Source organism: Scophthalmus maximus, chromosome 22 (genome assembly GCF_022379125.1).
Source record: "Scophthalmus maximus strain ysfricsl-2021 chromosome 22, ASM2237912v1, whole genome shotgun sequence".
In the NCBI taxonomy this organism is placed as follows: Eukaryota; Metazoa; Chordata; class Actinopteri; order Pleuronectiformes; family Scophthalmidae; genus Scophthalmus; species Scophthalmus maximus.
In genome coordinates, this window is record NC_061536.1 from 11,493,829 (window position 1) to 11,513,074 (window position 19,246).

General features: G+C 43.4%; 3 protein-coding genes across 8 annotated transcripts; 2 read left to right on the forward strand and 1 right to left on the reverse strand.

Annotated features, from left to right (window-relative positions):
* The first annotated feature begins 1 nt into the window (after window position 1).
* nelfe (negative elongation factor complex member E) lies at window positions 2-3,815 on the forward strand. Of its 2 annotated transcripts, none has more exons than XM_035620925.2 (11): window positions 2-146; window positions 417-502; window positions 751-820; window positions 1,290-1,435; window positions 1,643-1,717; window positions 1,959-1,996; window positions 2,104-2,417; window positions 2,500-2,644; window positions 2,797-2,851; window positions 3,318-3,420; window positions 3,521-3,815. In XM_035620925.2, the coding sequence occupies exons 2-11, from the start codon at window positions 428-430 to the stop codon at window positions 3,592-3,594; spliced, it is 1,095 nt and encodes a 364-aa protein (XP_035476818.1). In that variant the 5' UTR covers window positions 2-146; window positions 417-427; the 3' UTR covers window positions 3,595-3,815. The 2 variants fall into 2 exon arrangements, with proteins under 2 accessions (XP_035476818.1, XP_035476819.1); XM_035620926.2 differs by having other exon boundaries at window positions 77-146; window positions 420-502.
* Window positions 3,816-4,027: 212 nt separating this feature from the next.
* On the reverse strand, window positions 4,028-7,921 carry LOC118292192 (zinc finger and BTB domain-containing protein 12). Its single transcript, XM_035620924.2, has 5 exons — window positions 7,661-7,921; window positions 6,788-6,996; window positions 6,478-6,672; window positions 6,021-6,230; window positions 4,028-5,782 (listed from the first exon to the last, which is right to left on the reverse strand). Exons 2-5 carry the CDS (start codon window positions 6,989-6,991, stop codon window positions 4,673-4,675), a joined length of 1,719 nt encoding a protein of 572 aa, XP_035476817.1. The 5' UTR covers window positions 6,992-6,996; window positions 7,661-7,921; the 3' UTR covers window positions 4,028-4,672.
* A 907-nt stretch (window positions 7,922-8,828) lies between these two features.
* Window positions 8,829-18,984, forward strand: ehmt2 (euchromatic histone-lysine N-methyltransferase 2). Of its 5 annotated transcripts, none has more exons than XM_035621379.2 (27): window positions 8,829-8,891; window positions 9,558-9,627; window positions 9,765-9,929; window positions 10,027-10,310; window positions 10,478-10,556; window positions 10,665-10,747; window positions 10,867-10,995; window positions 11,674-11,794; window positions 11,884-11,970; window positions 12,163-12,299; window positions 12,628-12,771; window positions 13,020-13,342; window positions 13,428-13,661; window positions 13,805-13,887; window positions 14,006-14,112; window positions 14,515-14,637; window positions 14,748-14,849; window positions 15,061-15,165; window positions 15,468-15,640; window positions 15,857-16,024; window positions 16,142-16,286; window positions 16,387-16,464; window positions 16,977-17,092; window positions 17,653-17,739; window positions 17,824-17,902; window positions 18,044-18,219; window positions 18,312-18,984. In XM_035621379.2, the coding sequence occupies exons 1-27, from the start codon at window positions 8,865-8,867 to the stop codon at window positions 18,490-18,492; spliced, it is 3,606 nt and encodes a 1,201-aa protein (XP_035477272.1). In that variant the 5' UTR covers window positions 8,829-8,864; the 3' UTR covers window positions 18,493-18,984. The 5 variants fall into 5 exon arrangements, 4 of the variants coding, with proteins under 4 accessions (XP_035477272.1, XP_035477274.1, XP_035477273.1 ...); XM_035621381.2 differs by having other exon boundaries at window positions 8,846-8,891; window positions 15,486-15,640; XM_035621380.2 differs by having other exon boundaries at window positions 8,846-8,891; window positions 11,887-11,970.
* The last annotated feature ends 262 nt before the right edge of the window (window positions 18,985-19,246 follow it).

Sequence of the window (19,246 nt, forward strand, 5' to 3'; positions counted from 1 at the left end):
CTTAAACTATATAAAACATTTTAATAATCAAAGGCATATCGTTTAATTAAAAAAAATAATAAATCCATACGTCACGAGCAGCTGCAACGTCATATTTACGCGTCGGTGTTTTTGTAAAAGCCGCCGTACTGCAGCTTCTGAGCTCGGTAAGTGGATTTATTAAATAAAGCAAAGGACTGTTTGATAAATTGAGTTTTAGAGTATACATTTTATTCTTTGGACTTGGTTGGTAGTTGAACATTCGTGTGGTCTGCTCGTTTATATTCCCTCAGACGTAAATCGGATGTTTGGTTTCTGGTTAGCGACTCTAATTAGCTTGTCTGTGCTCGTAGTGTAGTGTAATACATGCATGTTTATTCCTGTTAAAATAAACTGGCTTTGTTTCCGGTCGTCATTGTATTGTGTCTGTGTTGTAGCAGACAGCATCATGGTGGTGTTTCCGAGTTCACTGACGGAAGAAGAGGAGGCCCTGCAAAAGAAATATGCCAAACTGAAGAAAAAGGTAAGAAACTAAGAATACATGTAGAATGTAAAACTTGGTGCTTTGCCGGTGACTAGTGAAGCAAGGCCGGTACAGATGAGGGATCTCTTCACTGGTTCCATTCCACTCCACCAAAGAGAGAGAATCTTTAACAGTCAGATACGATTTGGATTTTGGTAATGATCTTGTAGATGTAAGAAGCTCACTAAAATAAACATTGTGTGTTTTAACTGTTTTTTTATTTTTTATTGTTAACTGTCTTCTTTCAGAAAAAGGCGCTGCTTGCCTTGAAGAAGCAAAGTTCCACCAACCAGACAAACCAGAGTGGCTTGAAACGGAGTAAGTGCTTCGGACTCAACACCTCTTTAAACTAGTGTCGACACATCCTGAACATTGTAATCTTCACAAAGGGAGGATTGATTGATTGATTGCAGAACTGTTGAATTAGACTACAATTGTTTTGGCTCGGTGTACCTTGCATGGAAACACTTTCATTTATATAATATTTACCATGACACAGACTGTATAGAAAGAGGTTGAGACTCTGGTCTTCTGTGAACAACATGATAATGAAGGTGAATCATTAACAGTCAGACCATATATAAAAACTGGACAAAATAGACATGACTTAAATAGATATGTTCACCCCCCATTGAGTACAAATGTAAGTCATATTTCACCAGATCAAAAACAGCATGTATTGTGTTTATTGCTCATCAACACTGCTTTAAAAACTGGTTGTACATAGGCTTACTAACCTGGCATATACAGGACAACTTGCTCACCTGTTTACTCTGTGTCATCCCAGCGTTGTCGGACCAGCCCGTCGTCGACACTGCAACAGCGACGGAGCAAGCGAAGATGCTCATCAAGTCGGGAGCCATCAGCGCAATCAAATCGGAGAACAAGAACTCGGGCTTCAAACGCTCTCGAATGCTGGAGATAAAACTCAAGGTAGGATGTCAGCAATTTTTTAGGGAAAATGCTTAGTGGATCAAAGCAGTTACATTATGCTAGTGAACATGTGAGATGGGTTAAAAGCAAAAGTGCACATCTCAGAACTTTTACAAGTTCTCTCTTAGTCTAGTTAGTTGTTAAACGGTTTCTCCTTGTTTTGTTTTGGTCGTTCATTTGTTTAATTATTGCTACTTACCGGTACAGGACCCCGAGAAAGGCCCAGTTCCTGCTTTCCAACCGTTCCAGAGGAGCGTTTCTGCAGATGAAGAACAACCTGAGGTATATTGGACATCTAACATGAAATTGCATCAAATCTAGAACATTGATTGGTTATTTAGAAAAAGTACTAAAATGTACGTGTTAGATAATTGCGGCAGATAATTACAATTGCTGAAAAGACACATGACACATTATTCACATTTTCAGATCAATACAAATCTGTTGTGCGGAATGTATGTCACTCACACACAAAAAAAAAGTTCAGCTTATTCTGATGTCATCTCATTTGTGCTTCTTCCAGTCTGGCAAGAGAGCCCAGAGGAAATCTCTGTACGAGAGGTAATGTGCAAAACCCACGATTAATGAGCAAAAAGCACCAGTTCATTACTCTGATGGCACTGTGAGTATCTTTGAGTGTAACATAATTCCCCTGTGTGCCCATGCAGCTTTGTCAGCTCAAGTGACAGATACCGGGAGGAGGAAGAGGGAGGCAGTATGCCATCCAGCCGCGACATGGACCGAGATCGAGATCGAGACCGAGATCGAGACCGAGACCGTGAACGAGAACGAGAGCGAGAGCGAGAGCCGGACAGGGAGCGGGACAGAGACAGAGATAGAGACCGGGAACGGGAGAGGGAGAGAGACAGGGGCAGGGAGAGAGAACGAGACCGGGAACGAGAAAGAGACCGAGACCGAAGCAGAGACAGGGATCGAGAACGAGACAGGGACCGGGAAAGAGACAGAGACGGACCATTCAGACGTGAGTTCCGATTTTCTGAAACTCTATTCTTTTACAGACAAATTAGTGATTTTTCTCTGCCTCCCATGTGTGCTATCCTCAGGGTCGGACTCTTACCCAGAGCGTAGGGGAGTGCGAAAGGGGAACACGGTGTATGTGTACGGCTCTGGGCTTGTCGAGGACGGCCTGCGCTCTGCCTTCTCTCAACATGGAAACATCATCGACCTCTCCATGGACAACCCACGCAAGTATGGACCCATTAAACAAAGAATATAACAATACGTGTGAATATAACAATACAGTCAATCAACAGAGTGATTATATAAGATACTAATTCTCTCCTGCCTCTGTTTTATTTTATCATGCTGTTCTCATTTATGTTTCTCGCTTCTGTTTCAAGTTGTGCATTTATCACGTTTGAGAAGATGGAGTCTGCAGACCAGGCTGTGGCCGAGGTTGGTACATAACTATTCAATATGAGAAGAAAGAAATAAAAAACACTGAAAAAAGAAAATTCAGAGTATAGTACAGTGTTTCTTAATCTCTTAGTACTGACAAACTTACTTTTTCTTATGCATCTTTCTGTGTTCCATTTTTTATCTGGATGTCAATATCTGGTATTCTTTTCCAAAAGTGAGATAATTGTACAATTGGTTTCATAACATTTAAACTCATAATTTAGATTTTATTAGAATCATAATGTTGACATTACAATGGTTAGTTTGTAATTACACATTAGGGCCCCAGGGCACACTGAATATTTATTCGCACTAATATTATACTATGATACTAGAATTAATTAGTTTTTTCAAATTATATTCTCATTGTTGTCTCCTCAACAATTAAATTCTCAAGTTAATTCTTTATTTTAAAATGTGGACTGTACATGAGGAGGTAAACCTGGCTGTTTCTGTCTCGCAGTTAAATGGAAGCACGGTGGGAGACGTTCACATCAAAGTCAGCATCGCCAGGAAGCAGCCAATGCTTGACGCCGCCACCGGCAAATCTGTGTGGGCTTCGCTGGGTAAACATTGTTACCGTTTGTTTAGATATTGATCAGACTGTGCGCGTGTGTGTCTGCACAGTGTGGATTAACCTTAACCACCGTCTCTCCTCTTTCGCAGCTGTGCAGAACAGCACCAAAGGCTCCTACAGGGACAAGAGGAACCAGGTCGTGTACAGTGAGGATATATTCTGATGGGAGAAAAATAAATAGTTTTTTGTATTTTGGCATAGAGTTTTTTCGTGTTTTGTTTTAATCAACTGTTACTTAGCTGTCAAATTTGTTGTTGGATGAATACAAATCTTCTGTTGGAAAAATAGACGACTGTTTTTCACATGATTGTTATGTGATGGCATGTGGCAGCTTTGCTCAAGATATTGTTTGGAGCTTAATAAAATGGTATCCATACACCGTTACCTTGACTGATATTTAAAGTTATTTTTTTGTTGAAAAGACAATGTGGGTATCAATTCTGAATATATTGTAGTCAAAGCCTATACAAGAGTCCAGACCAGTTCTCAGTACAGGACAGTGAACTGGACAGAAGAGCTGCAGATAAACTTCGCAGGTTTTGTGGGTAAATAAACAGAAAATGATGGACACAGAAATATATTTGACAAAAGGAAGATTGCAGTTGGTTCGAGTGATTTATTATCATTTCTTTCCTCAACAGTATATAAGGCAAGTTTAGTGCCAGGTGCATCCTAATGTGTACACACACACCTGGTGGCAGCGTTAAGTGAAACCCCCCACGTGTGGGTAGACCGCGGCCGTGTAGCGTCTTTTAAATTTGCACTAGTGTGCAAGACTTGTGAATTAGTTTATATTTACATGTATTCATAAATTTTCTCTAAACCACGGTCAGTAATCATACTGAACATTTATCACACACTTTCAAGTTTAACATTATAGTCTGAGTCAAACTATTCTAACAGATATTAAAAGTACTGGGCACATTTTGACAGTCACTGTAGGAAAGAACACAGGTGTAGATCATTAAATTGAGAGCGGCTGAATTCCATATTGCTTTTTTCAGTTCTCCGGGTCCTGTTACTGTTTGTCACCTGTACTCTTCCTATTATGATAAGTCTGTAAATGGGTGATTGTTGCATCTCAGTCATTTCTCCCTCCACATCCATCACTAGTATGTATATTTTTATGCAAATTTGATAAAAAAACAGTTTTCTGTTCACAGTCTGAGATTTTAAAAGGCCTCAAAGTCCGTCGCAGGCTGATCTCCTTGCCGGACTTTACTGTATTTCATCGCTTTGGCCTAAGACACTTGTTCCGTCACCAGACATTCTTGTTCTTCCTCTCGTATTCTTCCGGCAGCTTCTCTCGCCCTCTCGATCTCCTCCTGCTCGTGGAGGGAGTTTTGCCCCGTGGTTTTCCCGTGCTGCTCCTTCAGATGGCGTCGCAAGGCTGGCTTGTGGGCAAAGCGGGCGTGGCAGTAGGCGCAGCGGTGCGGGCGCTCGCCACTGTGCAGGTTCATGTGATCGATCAGCGTGGACTTTTGCGTGAAAGTCTTGTAACACAGGGGGCATTGGTGGGTTTTGCCGGCGCCCCGGTGCACGGCCATGTGCCGGGTGAAGTTGGCCGAGTGGTGGAAGTGTTTGCCGCAGCAGGGGCACGAGTACAGCAGGTGCGTGGAGCGGGAGTGGACGGCAAGAGATTGGGTTGAGGGGAAAGTCACACCGCAGTGTTCACAGATTACAGGCCCCGATACGCTTGAAGTGGACCCCACGACCGCAACAGACTCATCCCCTCCTTCGTTTGTTCCAACACTGGCCAACCCTGAACTCCCCTCACCAGCACCACAGCTGGACTCGTCCAGGGAATACTGGTTCAAACTGCCTGCCAGCGGAGAAACTTCTTCTCCTTGATCTTCACCCACACCGAAGTCTAACCGTGGGAGGTCAACTGACAAGTAACTTCCTGTCTTCAGTCCTTCCGGGTTGAAGTCCTGTCCAATACCCCCTCCTAGTCCAGCAGTCGCCAAGTACCACAGATCCTGTTGGTTAGCCGTGCCTGGAGGTCTTTTCTCCTGAGATGACGCCCACCGTCTCCTTTTGAAACCCCTCCCCCTGCCACTCCCCCTGCCTCTGCCTACTTTAGGGTCAGACAGCCTGCGCCTGAGAGCCCGAAGACCCTCAATCGAAAGTCCCCCAGTACGGAGATCTACGTTGGATTGATCCAGGTCATATTCGCCGCCTTCTCCTCCGATCACAACACCTTCTGCCTCAGGGTAACAAGCGTCCTGAGGTCCATCAGAGGGAGCTCCCATCTCCTCTTCTTGGTCTCTGTTCATCTGATCGTCTTCAGAGATATACACTCGGAACACGTCGAAGTCCTGTTTTGTCTCTTCTTCGTCGGATGCATTAACCTGGAGACAGAGTTGATGACCGAGTTAAATTTCCAGGGCTTTTTACTTGATAAATTACTTCTACAATCAGAATTTTTTTTAAATGATTAACACATTTTTTCAGGACTGAACATGCCATTTGATGAGCAGACAGGTATTGTTTAGATGAAAGATTCATGCTGGTGGGGAAATTAACACCAGTGATCAGCCAAAAGCTGCTTAAAGGAACACTACACCCAAAATATTTTGTGAAACAAACCTTTATACATGTCTCATCCTGCATGGGACTCTCATCGTGGTGTTGACTGCTGCCCTGAGCAGACGCATCGCCGTTGTTGTTCTCCTCGGCCGATCGTCCTGCGGGACTCTGCGGTTCTACAGGGGAGGGCCGGCTGGTGCGGGGAGATGCAACGGTACAAACGCTGCCACTGACAATCAGTGGTCGAGACTGACTTTCCTCTGCGGTCATCTAGAGGACGAAATGGTAACAAACAAACATTGTTTTGACAATGTGTTACTGTGTATAGAAGATTTTTAAAGATAGGTATAAGATGCAGGTAAATTCATTTTTAACTTTCCAGATTAATTTAGGTACAAAAACCCTGGGAATCAAGCCAATGTGAATATTATTTCCTGGCACTGTACAACATGTGGTGTGGGGAAATAGCAACAAAGACTACGATCTTTTAAACTATCCGTTTTGGCTCCACACTGACCTTCGGTGGACTGGGGTTCTTCAGCTGGACGTACTTCTTCAAGGCTCCTCGGCAGCGCTCCACAATATGCTCCATCTGCAGATAGCTGGCAGCGGTCAGGTAGTTGACGATCTCCTCTGGTTTAAACTGCAGCATACCGGTGTAACAAGACTGGAGCAGGTCACACACCACGGTGGAGCTGTACAGCATCGACACCTGGGTTTAAAATGAAAGAAACACAGAGGAGCACTTGTTTTTATTTGGGCATCTGAGTGTTAAAGAGAGACAAAATGACAGCTTCAACAGTGTGCACTTGACATCTTCCTCCTACATGAAGCTTTGGCGACGGGTTGAGGAGGAACTGGTCCCGCAGGAACGGTGAGCAGGCGGCAAGCACCACCTTGTGTCCCCTGAATGTCTGGTTGTTACTGGCCACAATGGTGATGTCACAGAATTGCTGTCGAGACCTCAGTGAATTCATGTGATTCAGGGTCTTGTCCCCGTGGCCCGGTAACCGGAAACACAGCACCTCCATCGTTCCTGTTTGGAAACAGGGATTGGTGTTATTGTCAACAAAATAACAAGAATCTAGTCATTCATCGTAGGGGAGCTCATTGAGGTAGTGTTACGATTATCAAAGTACAGAAGAAAAATGGCTGAGGCAAAAAAAATCTGTTGTACAATTTGATTTAGCTTAATCTGAGTGCAATAGCAACCTAATCCATTATGATTTATATCTATATACAATCTAAATTTGCCATCATGAGCAAGTGATGAGAAAAATCCATGGTACAAAAGTAGAAGAACAAGACATTTCTCTTTCCAGACAAGACTATGCTGTTTTACGTATACATGCTAATCCAATTTTCAGATTACATATAATCTAACTGTCAGCGTTATCGATGTATTTAATCATTGAATCCCCCCGTTTAAAAGTTAGCTAACGTGAGGAGAGCTACACTGACAGACTAATGCATGTGCATGTGTTTCAAGACCAGTGGACAAGTACTGAAAACGAAGGCTACTTGATCGACCGACGTGACAACAACCGCGAGAGGATAAAATCGATCATGACACTGTTGTTTTCCTCATTTTGGCTAGCTAACACACTTTCTTGAAGCTAAGGTTAGCTACCAGTTAGCATGCTAGTAACCATACACACAAACAACCTAACAAGCTCGCGTCAAACTTTGCCGTCAATCACCTTCTCTTGTCCTTTCGTTTTGTGGGCTTTATTTTGTGTTTTGTCTCTACCGGGCAACCTGGGGGTGGCGACCGTTAGCCGCCAGTGTTTTTCGCATCCCCCGGTGATCACTAGCTTCTTCCTCGGCGGTGTCTGTTTACTTTTTGGCCTCTTTGTTGCGGAAGCGCATCCCGTGACAACAGATACAAACTACCGGACTCAGCTCAGCTCAGCGCCGCTGAACCAAACTGACTCCGGATCGGTTTCAGCGGGACGCACTTCCGCGGTTGGACGTAACGGCGGATGACGCAGGCTGACTTCCGATCAGCGGCTGTGACGATTCTTCTTCTTCTTCTTCTTCTTCTTCTTCTTCTTCTTCTTCTTCTTCTTCTTCTTCTTCTTCTATTTTTTTTGGCAGCTGGCAAACAACAAATTGGAGCATTACCGCCACCAGCTGGTATGGAGTGTGGCTCAGCATCGCTATTATTTACGATATACACTAACCAAAGAAAACAAACAAACAAACTTAATAATAAACAAACAAACAAAGAAACAAACTTTTTATATCTTCTCAATTACATTTGTTTGTCTAAGATGACGAATCTTCTTCTTCTTCTTCTTCTTTATGGAGGTTGGGAAACAACTTTTAGATGCGTATTAACGCTACCTCTGAATTGGAGCGTGGATCAGAATGGCCTATTCTACTGTACGAGAAAACAGAAAACTAAATCAAAACAAGAAAAACCACAGAAACAAAAAAACAAAAGAAATACAATTAAAAATTAAACAAAAACAAAAAACTGAAATAACTACACTATAGTCTTCTAATAATTCCGGTCTTTCCAAGAAAATAAATACTGCTCTATATCCCACATGCCCTGAGTTCATCTGTCTTCCTTTAGTTTCCCTGTTCCATTGCTCCTGACATTTCTGCTTTCAATGTGCTTTTAATCCTCAGCCTTACTATAATTTACTACCATATTTACTTCTTCTTTTTGTGTTGCACTTTTTGCGTATTTATCTGCCAATTCATTCCCGTCGACACCATAGACTGTGGTCAACACCTATATGAGCAGGTTTTAATTAAAATCTATGGAAGGAACTTAACTTTGGGCCGTGACCAATCAACGGACGCGAAGGAGGAAGGAGGAGGCGGCGGCATGGGGCGTGGCTAGGACGGTGACGCAAGCACGCTACTCACGTCGCCGCTCGTCGCTTTTCAAACATGTCGGCATCTGAGACAACGACAAAGGTAGAAAGACCCCTGCAACGTACAACATTACACGTAAACGACATTTTCGGTTTGTGTAAACACTTGTAAACGCGTTGGCCCACACGGCGGAACCGTGTCGGCGCGGCTGCAGTGTGTCGCATCACGAACTGTCTGCGTTTGTCGCGTATAAGAGCTCTTTTGTTGCGAGCTGTGCTACACTGCTAGCAGCATTAGCATGTAACAGTTTAGATGATGGCTTCACATGTTGTTGGTGTTTCTACGTATTTTCACGACTTCTGTTCTGTGACTGTTTACACCCGCCGTCCTGCGTTGCTGTAAATCGGAGTTAAATGGGACGAGTTGCTTCCCATGTGTGTGATGAGAAATGTGTTTTCATTTTGCATGTAGAAGGAAAATATGCACTAAAAATTGTTTATTTACTGTAAGGAAAAGAAAGAAAAAAGACACAAACAAAGAGTTCAACTATTCATGGTAATCATGCACCTGCTATAACACAAATACAAAGACATTTTGAGCATAACACAACACGACAATCATCACATAATAATCACAACTCTCAAGGATGGCTAAATCAGCTTGTGAACTGCAGTGAATAAATAAACCCAGTCGCCTGTAAGCCGTAAGTTTCTTTTTTTTTTCGAAGCATGGATTTTAATATTTTCTGACTTGTTTTCCTTCGATCAGGAATCACCTGAAGGGAATGACTCGGAAACGCAGGCAGGGTCGTTAACTGGACCATGTCAAGTCAAGGAAGGTATGTATACTACTGTATATCTCTCTTGTGCAGCTGATGCACAAAGGTTTATACCAATTGTTGAAATTGTTTTGCTATTACCATCATGTCTGTGCTTGTTTTGCAAAAGTCATGGGAGAACATTGAATGTTTCACAGATAATGCAGCCTCCACCACAGCCGCTGTTGCCAAGAAGACAGAGCACATGGGTGGTGTGCCGTCCATGTTGTCTTCTCTACAGCCGAGTAAGGACACTAACAGGACCGAAGAGGAGGGTGAGAAACCACCTCCACCTGCCTCATCCCTAAACAAACCTGCTGCAGGTGAGACTCTGATCCACTTAGCTTTTAGCAAATGGGCATTGGTAGCATTTAAGTGTTTCACCTTAATTCAAAAATGTCTTTCATCTACCTCTTTCAGGCCACGCAGCAAAGTCCCTGATGTCAACGTCCTCCTCTTCGTTGTCCTCCGCTCCTTCTACGTCTTCAACGTCGTCCCCTGGCCGAGCAAAGATGAGCGTTTCTGGGCCGGGCAGCAGTAAATCTCTCCTGCCACCAGCTCCCTCCTCCTCTTCCTCCTCCTCCTCCTCCTCTTCTTCCTCTTCCTCCTCATCTGCTACGGCCTCCTCGTCTCCCTCTGTCTCACCTGCCCCAACCAAGGTCCACCGAGCCCGCAAGACCATGAACAGGCCACCAGCAGGACAGGTGAGCCGACATCGTGTCCAGCAACGAGCCAGCATTTCCTATGGACTGAGCAGAATCAAATTTTTACCTCAATCTTCTAGCCACAGATGAAACACACGGTGTAGCAGGAGTTCAGATTTTTCTTGGAACTTTTTTCATGACAGTCATTTTGAATTTTTATTCCACAGATGAGTCACGCTGAGGCCCCTGTTGCGTCTGTGACTCCTTCAGGATCCTCTACCTGTCTTCCCTCTGACTCTGAAATTGGTAAGTAGCTGTAGAATCTACCCGTGTAAAAAATCCCAGTTGCTTTGGGCCTTGTTTGTGTTTCCACTCAAACAGTCACGGTTAATGTTGCTTTTGTCGCGTTTACAGTCGCGGTAAAAAGGAGAAAGCTGGATAATTTATCTGACGGCACAGCCGAGAAGTCCGAGAACATTCCAGACAATGCTCAAAATGTAAGTAACAATTTTTTTTTTCAGGTATATAATTTACACTTTACTAAGGTTGGTATGGTTTTGGTGTTTAATGTTGTCTTTTTTGCAGATTTCTTATTTCTTTTTCTTTTTTAAATCAGGAAGAAACTTTATTCCATAAAATGGTGGAGACTTCACCAGTGAAGAGCAACAGCGGTGTGGGGAAGTCGGAGGAGGAGGCAGCCAAGAAAATGCACATATCCAGACCATCCATGCGAGATTCAGAAAAGGTGTGAAACTTTGATTCTTATATTATAAGATTTCCCATTTCCAAGAAACTTGCATGTTGTTTAGCTTTATTATTATTATTATTATTATTATTATTATTATTATTATTATCATTTTGTTTAATTTGCATGTCTTTTTTAATATAGTTTGATGATGGTGGAGGACAAGAAAGGCAGCATGATAAAGACACAAAGGGGTCAATGAACTTGTCAGATCATTTGAGTGATTGATTCTATCTTATTACAATAATAATTACTTTCCTTTCTCTTACTTTGTTTTTTTAACACACCCGTAGGTGTCACTCTCACCAACTGCCTTTTTAACCGGGCTGCTATTGTTGCATTATCTGCAACAACAACAAAAAAAGAAGCTGTGCAGTTGCAGAATCATGCAGTTGTAACTGTGGTTTGGGATTGTTAAGAGATGAGAAGTCAAGTCATCATCATCCTGCATAGTATTTTAATTTTTTTGTTATTTTTCTGGTGTGGCAAATATTAAATTGTCCAGGTTAAGTTTACAATATCAAATCAAAAGTTCATGATATGTCAATGCAGTGTTTATTTTTTATTTTATTTCTGGTGCTGCCAAGTGGCCCAAAAAAACATTTGCAGATCTTTCCCATCTTGACCCTTCACATGTGTCACATGTTTATATTCATACAGACCTTTTTTCCCTTGTAGACTTCAGAGTCTGAAACACAGAGATCCGTTCAGAGAAGAAATGAGAGTGACGAGTCTTCATGGCCACAGTCGGACCAGGACAAAGAGAGAAACGCTGCTTATGTGGTGGAGACAGGGGGAGGTAAGGGACATGGCACCTATCCCCATAACGTATAATAATATCCTCTGTTTTTATTTATGCTTATAATTTGTTGTTTGATCTGTTTTCAGCAGGAAGGCCTGCAGAGTACACAGAGGTTCCATTGGGGGCGCTGGACATCGCCGCTGCCGACAGTCTGACTCTTTCTCCCCATCACGGTACGTTTAGGATTTATATAAGCTGCTTGGAAATTTTGACATTATCTATCCTTCCCTGATCCTTTTCTCCTTAATATTGGTAGTATAAATCCAAAAACAAAAAGGTCTTGGGACAACAAACAGTTGGTAATTGGTCTTCAGTCGACAGCTGCTTTAAGACCACAAACTGTAATTTTCCTCCTCCGTCTGCAGACGGCAGTGATGCGGGCGACACGGAGCGGCTGGAGGAGCTTCCTCTGTGCAGCTGCAGGATGGAGGCTCCGCGTGTCGACAGCACCAGCCATCGGCTCAGCAGACAGTGCATGGCCACGGAGAGCGTCAACGGAGAGGTTCGTCCTGTCGCGTTTCTGTGTCGACACTGCATTGCTGCAAGTTGTTCCTTGAATAGTTTAATCTGAAACTTTTTACATCTACATCATTTCTTTGTTTGTTTAAGGTTATTCAACGCACTTTTTTTAATGGTGTATGGAATTAGAATTGAAGATACAGTAGCATATCTCCTCCTTTATGAGTTTAAATTGGCTGCCTGTGTAGATTTGGAGAGCAGAGGGACACAAATGTGATTCATTGTCTGTGATAGTTCATAAAGTTCACATTATGTGACTTTTATTTAAATCCGACTGTGTAACATGTTTCTCCCCTGCTTTTGTTTGTCAGCTGAGGGCCTGTACCAGTCACACTAACAAAGGGGAGACCATGCGTCCATCCAGCCGAGTGACCCTCATGGTGCTTTGTGAAGTCCATCGTTCACACATGGTCAAACACCACTGCTGTCCTGGGTGTGGATACTTCTGCATAGCGGTAAGCTTTGGTTAAAACCAGCTCCTGTCGTAATAAAAAAAAAAAATACCTGATGTAGTGTATTTTATGGTGTTTGACTGAGAAATTGGGAAAATCATTTACACAGAAACATCCGCTGCGTTAATACTTTGATCACTTCTTTCTCCTCCATACATTACTTTTCTCCTCCACTATCTCCTACTCAACTCTCTCTTTTACTTCTCCTCCTCAACATCCTACCTCCTGCTGCTCTTACTCCTCCTTCTCAGGGCACATTCCTCGAGTGCTGCCCGGACCAGCGCATCGCTCACCGCTTCCACCGCGGTTGTGTGACCGTGCTGAGTGGCGGGCGCAGCAGGTCAAATGGCGGTGGCATGCTTTTCTGTCCGCACTGCGGCGAAGACGCCTCAGAGGCGCAGGAGATCACCATCTCCTCTTTTAGCTCTTCCACAGCCTCCGCCACCACTGTGGTCACCATGTCGGCCTCCTCCACCACCACCCCGTCTCTGCCGCCGTCCGCCCCCACGGCGCCCTCCCTCACAGCCTCAACGGGGGGGATGAAAGATGGGAAAATGCCTGAAAGACCTGTCAGGTAAAATTTTATGATATATGAGAGAATTATTGACTGCATTAATCTGTATCAAATTTAATTTTAACTTTTTTTCTGCCTCTTCCAGTGCTCGTATGCGTAGCCATGGTTTGATAACACTGGCAGTGGAGCAGCAGCAGCCGCCGCAGCCTGTCGCCTCGGCAGCGACCGCGGCCACGATCCCCCCAGCCGAGGAGGGAGTGGATAGCGTGGGGCCGTCTCTCTGTTTGCCAAACGGGAAACCCATCAGCCCCAGTGTACTTCCTCCAGGCCCCAGCAGGGCGGTGCTGCAGAAGGCCATTCTAACGCAGGACACAGAGAGGTTGGCATTTAAATAATGATTTTCCTTTTTTTTTTCATCTACAGTAGCTCATGCTGTTCTGTTTGCTTTAGCTACTCCACCTGAAATAACATGTTTTATTCAAGCGACTACAATGGGAAAAGTTGTTGCTTTTGCTTTGTCAGGAGGAAGAAACTTAGGTTCCATCCTCGCCAGCTCTACCCCGCCGCCAAGCAAGGAGAGGTGCAGAGAGTTCTGCTCATGCTGAGTGAGTGGCAAAAATCTGTCTTGACCCAAACATGTTCAAATAAGTCACGATGCTTTTATAGCCAATGTCTGGGTCAGATCAAATTGTTTGTGAAAACGGTTTTTGCTGTGTCTGTCAGTGGAGGGTATAGATCCAACGTACCAGCCTGACTCTCAGAACAAACGCTCTGCTCTGCACGCCGCTGCACAGAGAGGTCTGCTGGAGGTCTGCTACATGCTGATACAGGTGAGGAGTTGAGTACATGATTAGCACTTTGGATTGAAAATTCATATTCATCCAGTATATGCGATTCGCAGACACAAGTAGGTTGTCCCACAGGCCGAAACAGAAAGTTCAGTTTACTATCACTTATCTTAGAGAAAAATCAACAAATCCTCCCATTTTGAGGGTGAATGGAAATGCTATGGAAATTACTGAAATCATAAATCAATTATCAAAATAAAAGTCTGTTTATTACATAAACAAACATGAGGGAAATTTGTGGAACAGGAAGTTAAAGCCCTCGCAGCAAATTTAGTGATGCATGGAATCATTGCAGAGACGGATAAACTTTAAACTAACGTGTTCTCATTTGTTTATCTCTCCAAGTCTTGTGATTTTGACTGAAGATGACTTTTAATTTTATAGGCTGGTGCTAACGTGGATGCCCAGGACAAAGACCTGAGGACTCCTCTGGTGGAAGCCATCATCAACAATAACATTGAGGTGGCTCGATACCTGGTCCAGAACGGTGCCTGCGTCTATCATGTGGTCAGTGTCTGTTAGTGCCTGAGACAAAATTACACCAAAGTGAACTCGCAGAGGCTCCGTTAATATGGATATTACTTACCTCGGTTACTGTACGTCCTTAATTTCATCAGGAGGAGGACGGATATACCGGCCTGCACCACGCTGCCAAGCTGGGCAACCTAGAAATCGTCAGAATGCTGCTGGAGACGGGGCAGGTGGATGTGAACGCACAGGTAAAGGAAAAGCCAAAATGTCAGGATTCAAAATGATGAGTTACTGAGTTACAGGTTACAGTCTTTCCATTGTACCACTGCACAATTCTCTTGTATTTATAGCACAGATATGTTGGAATTTAAGCAAATTGTATCTCACTGGACGTTGGATCTCACCGACTGATGAGAGGAAGGTGACACCTTTTTTTCATTTCACGTTTGTTGTTTTCAGGATAGCGGTGGCTGGACGCCAATCATCTGGGCTGCAGAGCACAAACACGTGGATGTGATCAAAACGCTGCTCAACAGAGGAGCTGATGTCACCATCAGCGATAAGGTAAGATGATAGTCTACTCAGGGGTTGGTAGAGAATGTTTGTTTGCTTAAATTCTCCTAGCTCCCCTGAGTTTGATTTGCTCTGCCAAAAATTTGTGTGCTGCTGTTATAAACATGAAATGTAGCTCCTCTTGTTTGTCGAAGGACTCTCTGACTTTGGGTGTTTGTATGGTGAGAAAAGCTTAAGCTTTATAAACTGAATGCGTTTGAATGCCTATTGTCTTGCAGCAAGAGGTGATAGAGAGACACGTGGCAAATCGGATGTAGCTGTGTGAAAATATTTCAGGTTATTACTTTAAACAGTCCCTCCCTTCCCTCCAGGAGCTGAACGTGTGTCTCCACTGGGCGGCTTACGCGGGCAACGTGGACATAGCGGAGCTGGTGTTGAACTCAGGCTGTTCCCTCGCCGCGGTCAACATGCACGGGGACACGCCACTCCACATAGCCGCCCGAGAGGGATACTTGGAATGTGTTACGTGAGTCGACGTCAAACGCATGCTGTACGACCATTAAACGTAGCAGTCACAAGAGTTTAAATTCTTGTGAGAATGGTTTCAAGAGCCACTTATAACTCCAGAACTTGACTGAGAATCATCATGTTTTTTAAGTTTTCTTCTTTGTCAGACTATTACAGTAAATATCGTCGGTGAGTGTGCGTACATGATGTGGTTTTTTTTTCCTCTGTCCTGCAGGTTGTTCCTCTCCAGAGGTGCAGATATTGACATCGTGAACAGGGAAGGGGACACACCCCTCACCCTCGCACGGGTCGATACACCGGTGTGGGTCGCACTCCAAATCAACAGGAAGCTGCGGAGGGGAATAACCAACCGCATGCTTCGGACTGAAAGAATCATCTGCAGGTAGATTTTGTTCTGTTGTTGTTGTTGTTGTTATTTTGTCTTATGTAACCAGATTTTCCCCTCCTGCTGTTTTACTCTCTGATCGTCCTGATTTAACCCCTTCGCTCTCTGTTCCAGTGACGTTGCACAGGGCTACGAGAACGCACCGATCCCCTGCGTGAACGCGGTGGACGACGAGGGTTGTCCCTCGGACTACAAATATGTTTCTGAAAACTGTGAGACTTCGGCGATGAACATAGACCGCAACATTACACACTTACAGGTAAAAATGTATATCGAGCTCTTCCTTTTCACTTCACTAGACTTGTTATATCTTCTGCTGTGGAAAATTACATCTGTTATTATAATTATCTTTTCTTTAGCACTGTAGCTGCACTGACGACTGCTCGTCTAGCAACTGCCTCTGTGGACAGCTCAGCATCCGTTGCTGGTACGACAAGGTTGGTAGAGATGTTGTTTTAAAAGACACATTGTCAAAAGTAATCTACTCAGAAAACCTGCTGGGTTTCATTAAAGTTTTTTGGGGCCTTATTTCGACCCTGGCAGCATTTCCATCTTCCTCCGAGCTTTGGTTGTGGCCGTGTTGTACTGTGATAACCTGCTCCTTCAGACCTCTCTCCGTGTTTCCTCTCTCCATTGCCAAGCATACAGCATGTGGTATGGATATGTTGCCAAGGCAACTATTGTTTTGTTTTTGAGTTTGCAACCTCTGCTTCTTCTACTGTTTTGTTACAGTAGGTAGGCCTACATAGCCTATACCGCCATCTTCTGACAAAACTGCTCTAGTTTATTTGCTTCGAACCAGTTGATGGAAACACACTTTCTTTTTTCTGAAAACTTTCAAAAGATTGCTTAAAGTTCGCTTGACCTTTAGATGGAAACGCAGCTACTGTTAAACTGAAAAGTGAAAGTGGTCTCAACTTTTACTTGGCCTTTTTGTTTTTCTTCCCAGGACCAGCGGCTGCTTCAAGAGTTCAACAAAATTGAACCTCCGCTTATATTCGAATGCAACATGGCGTGTTCCTGTTATCGAACATGCAAGAACAGGGTGGTGCAGGCGGGCATCAAGTAAGGATTTTTAAAGTGCATCTTAAAGCATAATGGTCATCGACCATTTTCCATAAAATTTAAAATAGGTTTAATCTGTTGATGTCAACAGTAGTTAGTTAGTTTAGATGTTTATTCTTGGCCCTGTAAGTCAAACGCAACCAGACTAATATTTTTTTTCTACACTTTGTTGAAAGCAACAATGGCAAAAGTCAAAAAAAAACTAACTATTATGACAGATGATTGACAGCTCTAAAACAACACTGTGGTGAGACTGAACCATGTGTTGCAAACAATCTGCCATAGCCCAATTTTCAGGTCATTTCCATTTTGCACATACATTTGTATATTTTTTATATTACTTTTATTTTTACATATTTCATTTGATTGTATAGTTTTTCTTTACTGTTATTCTCCCTCTACTTACAGTACTTTGTTTTAACTTGTGCTGTTATCTATGTGAAAAACTTCTTGGCAATAAACACAATTATGATTAATAGTTCTTTTCTTTTTCTCTTTTTTAAATGTTCCATCTTCTCGACTACCACAGTCTGAACTAATTTCACCTTTTTCTCTATCAGAGTTCGTCTCCAGCTCTACAGGACGGAGAAGATGGGCTGGGGGGTCCGAGCTCTGCAGGATATTCCCCAAGGGAGCTTCATATGCGAGTAAGAGATATCTGTCCACTGGGCACACGGGAGGTCGACAATCGGTGATCAGTAGTTTTAAGTTTCACGCCTCTTTCCACACAGATATGTTGGAGAACTGATCTCTGACGCAGAGGCAGATGTCCGAGAAGACGACTCTTACCTGTTTGACCTGGACAACAAGGTGAATCTTCTGAAAACGTGCTTTGTTTTTACAGTGTATGCTTTACAGATAAAAAAAATGGAGTTGACATTGGCAGAAAACTCATCAGGATCTGTATAGATTGTCTGAAAGCCTTTTGCTTTTTGTGCGTCTTCTGTGCAGGATGGGGAGGTGTATTGCATCGATGCGCGATACTACGGAAACATCAGCCGCTTCATCAACCACCTGTGTGACCCCAACCTCATCCCTGTGCGCGTGTTCATGCTGCACCAGGACCTGAGGTTCCCGCGCATTGCCTTCTTCAGCTCCAGAGACATCCACAGCGGACAAGAGCTTGGGTGAGAAGTTGAGCCGTTATTACGATCACTTATTTAACTCTCCACAATTTGGCTCACTGCCCCTTTAACTGCCCTTTTTTCTGTGTGAATAGGTTTGACTATGGAGATCGGTTTTGGGACATAAAGAGCAAGTATTTCACTTGTCAGTGTGGATCAGAGAAATGCAAACACTCGGCCGAGGCCATCGCCTTGGAGCACAGCAGGCTGGCTCGGCTGGAGGTCTGCCCGGAATCGGGAGCTGACTGTGGGATGACCATGCTCGGAAGCTCTTAAAAACACTAAACCACGGGGGCCTTTGGATTAACATCTTCACTTTTACATGCACACACAAAATTCTGTGTTCAATGTATGGTGCTAGTTTTTTCCTACTTGTGAGATGCATGTATTTGTTTTTTCTCTTTTGAGGGCATGGACCCTATCATGTTTTTAAACATTGTGTATATTATGTTTGTAGAAAGAAGAGGGAGGTCTTGTCATTCTGTACATACAGTATTTTTACTGTATCTCACTCTGAACTTTTTACCTTGACATGCAAGGTTTGTGCATTAGCAATCCGCCATCATATAACAGTCATACACATACATTGTATTTTCTGTCGTGCCAACAAACACAGTACAGCGATGGCTCGGCCTATAAGGACCTGAGAGATAGTGTTGATTTGGACGCCCTGTGTTAGCTTTATGTTCTCTATTTTTATACATACTGTTCTTTTTGTCACATCTAGTGTAATAAATTAGCTCATGAGTTGATCTTTGGGCTCTTGTATTGAATGTGAAATTTCTTCTTTTTTTTTTTGATTGACAGCTCTTCGTTTCTTTAAAAAAAAAAACGACAATAAAAAGCTGCCAAACACTTTTATGTAAAGTTTTGAGAGATCATCGAGACTGTTACCTGCTGGTGTTATTACATTGTATCACCAGCAGGTGGCGATTACAGGCAAACAAGAAGAGAGGGGATACTGCACTGGGCACAGTCAGAGATACAATAAAAGGAAGAGGTCTCACTCTGCCAGTATTTTTCCACCTCA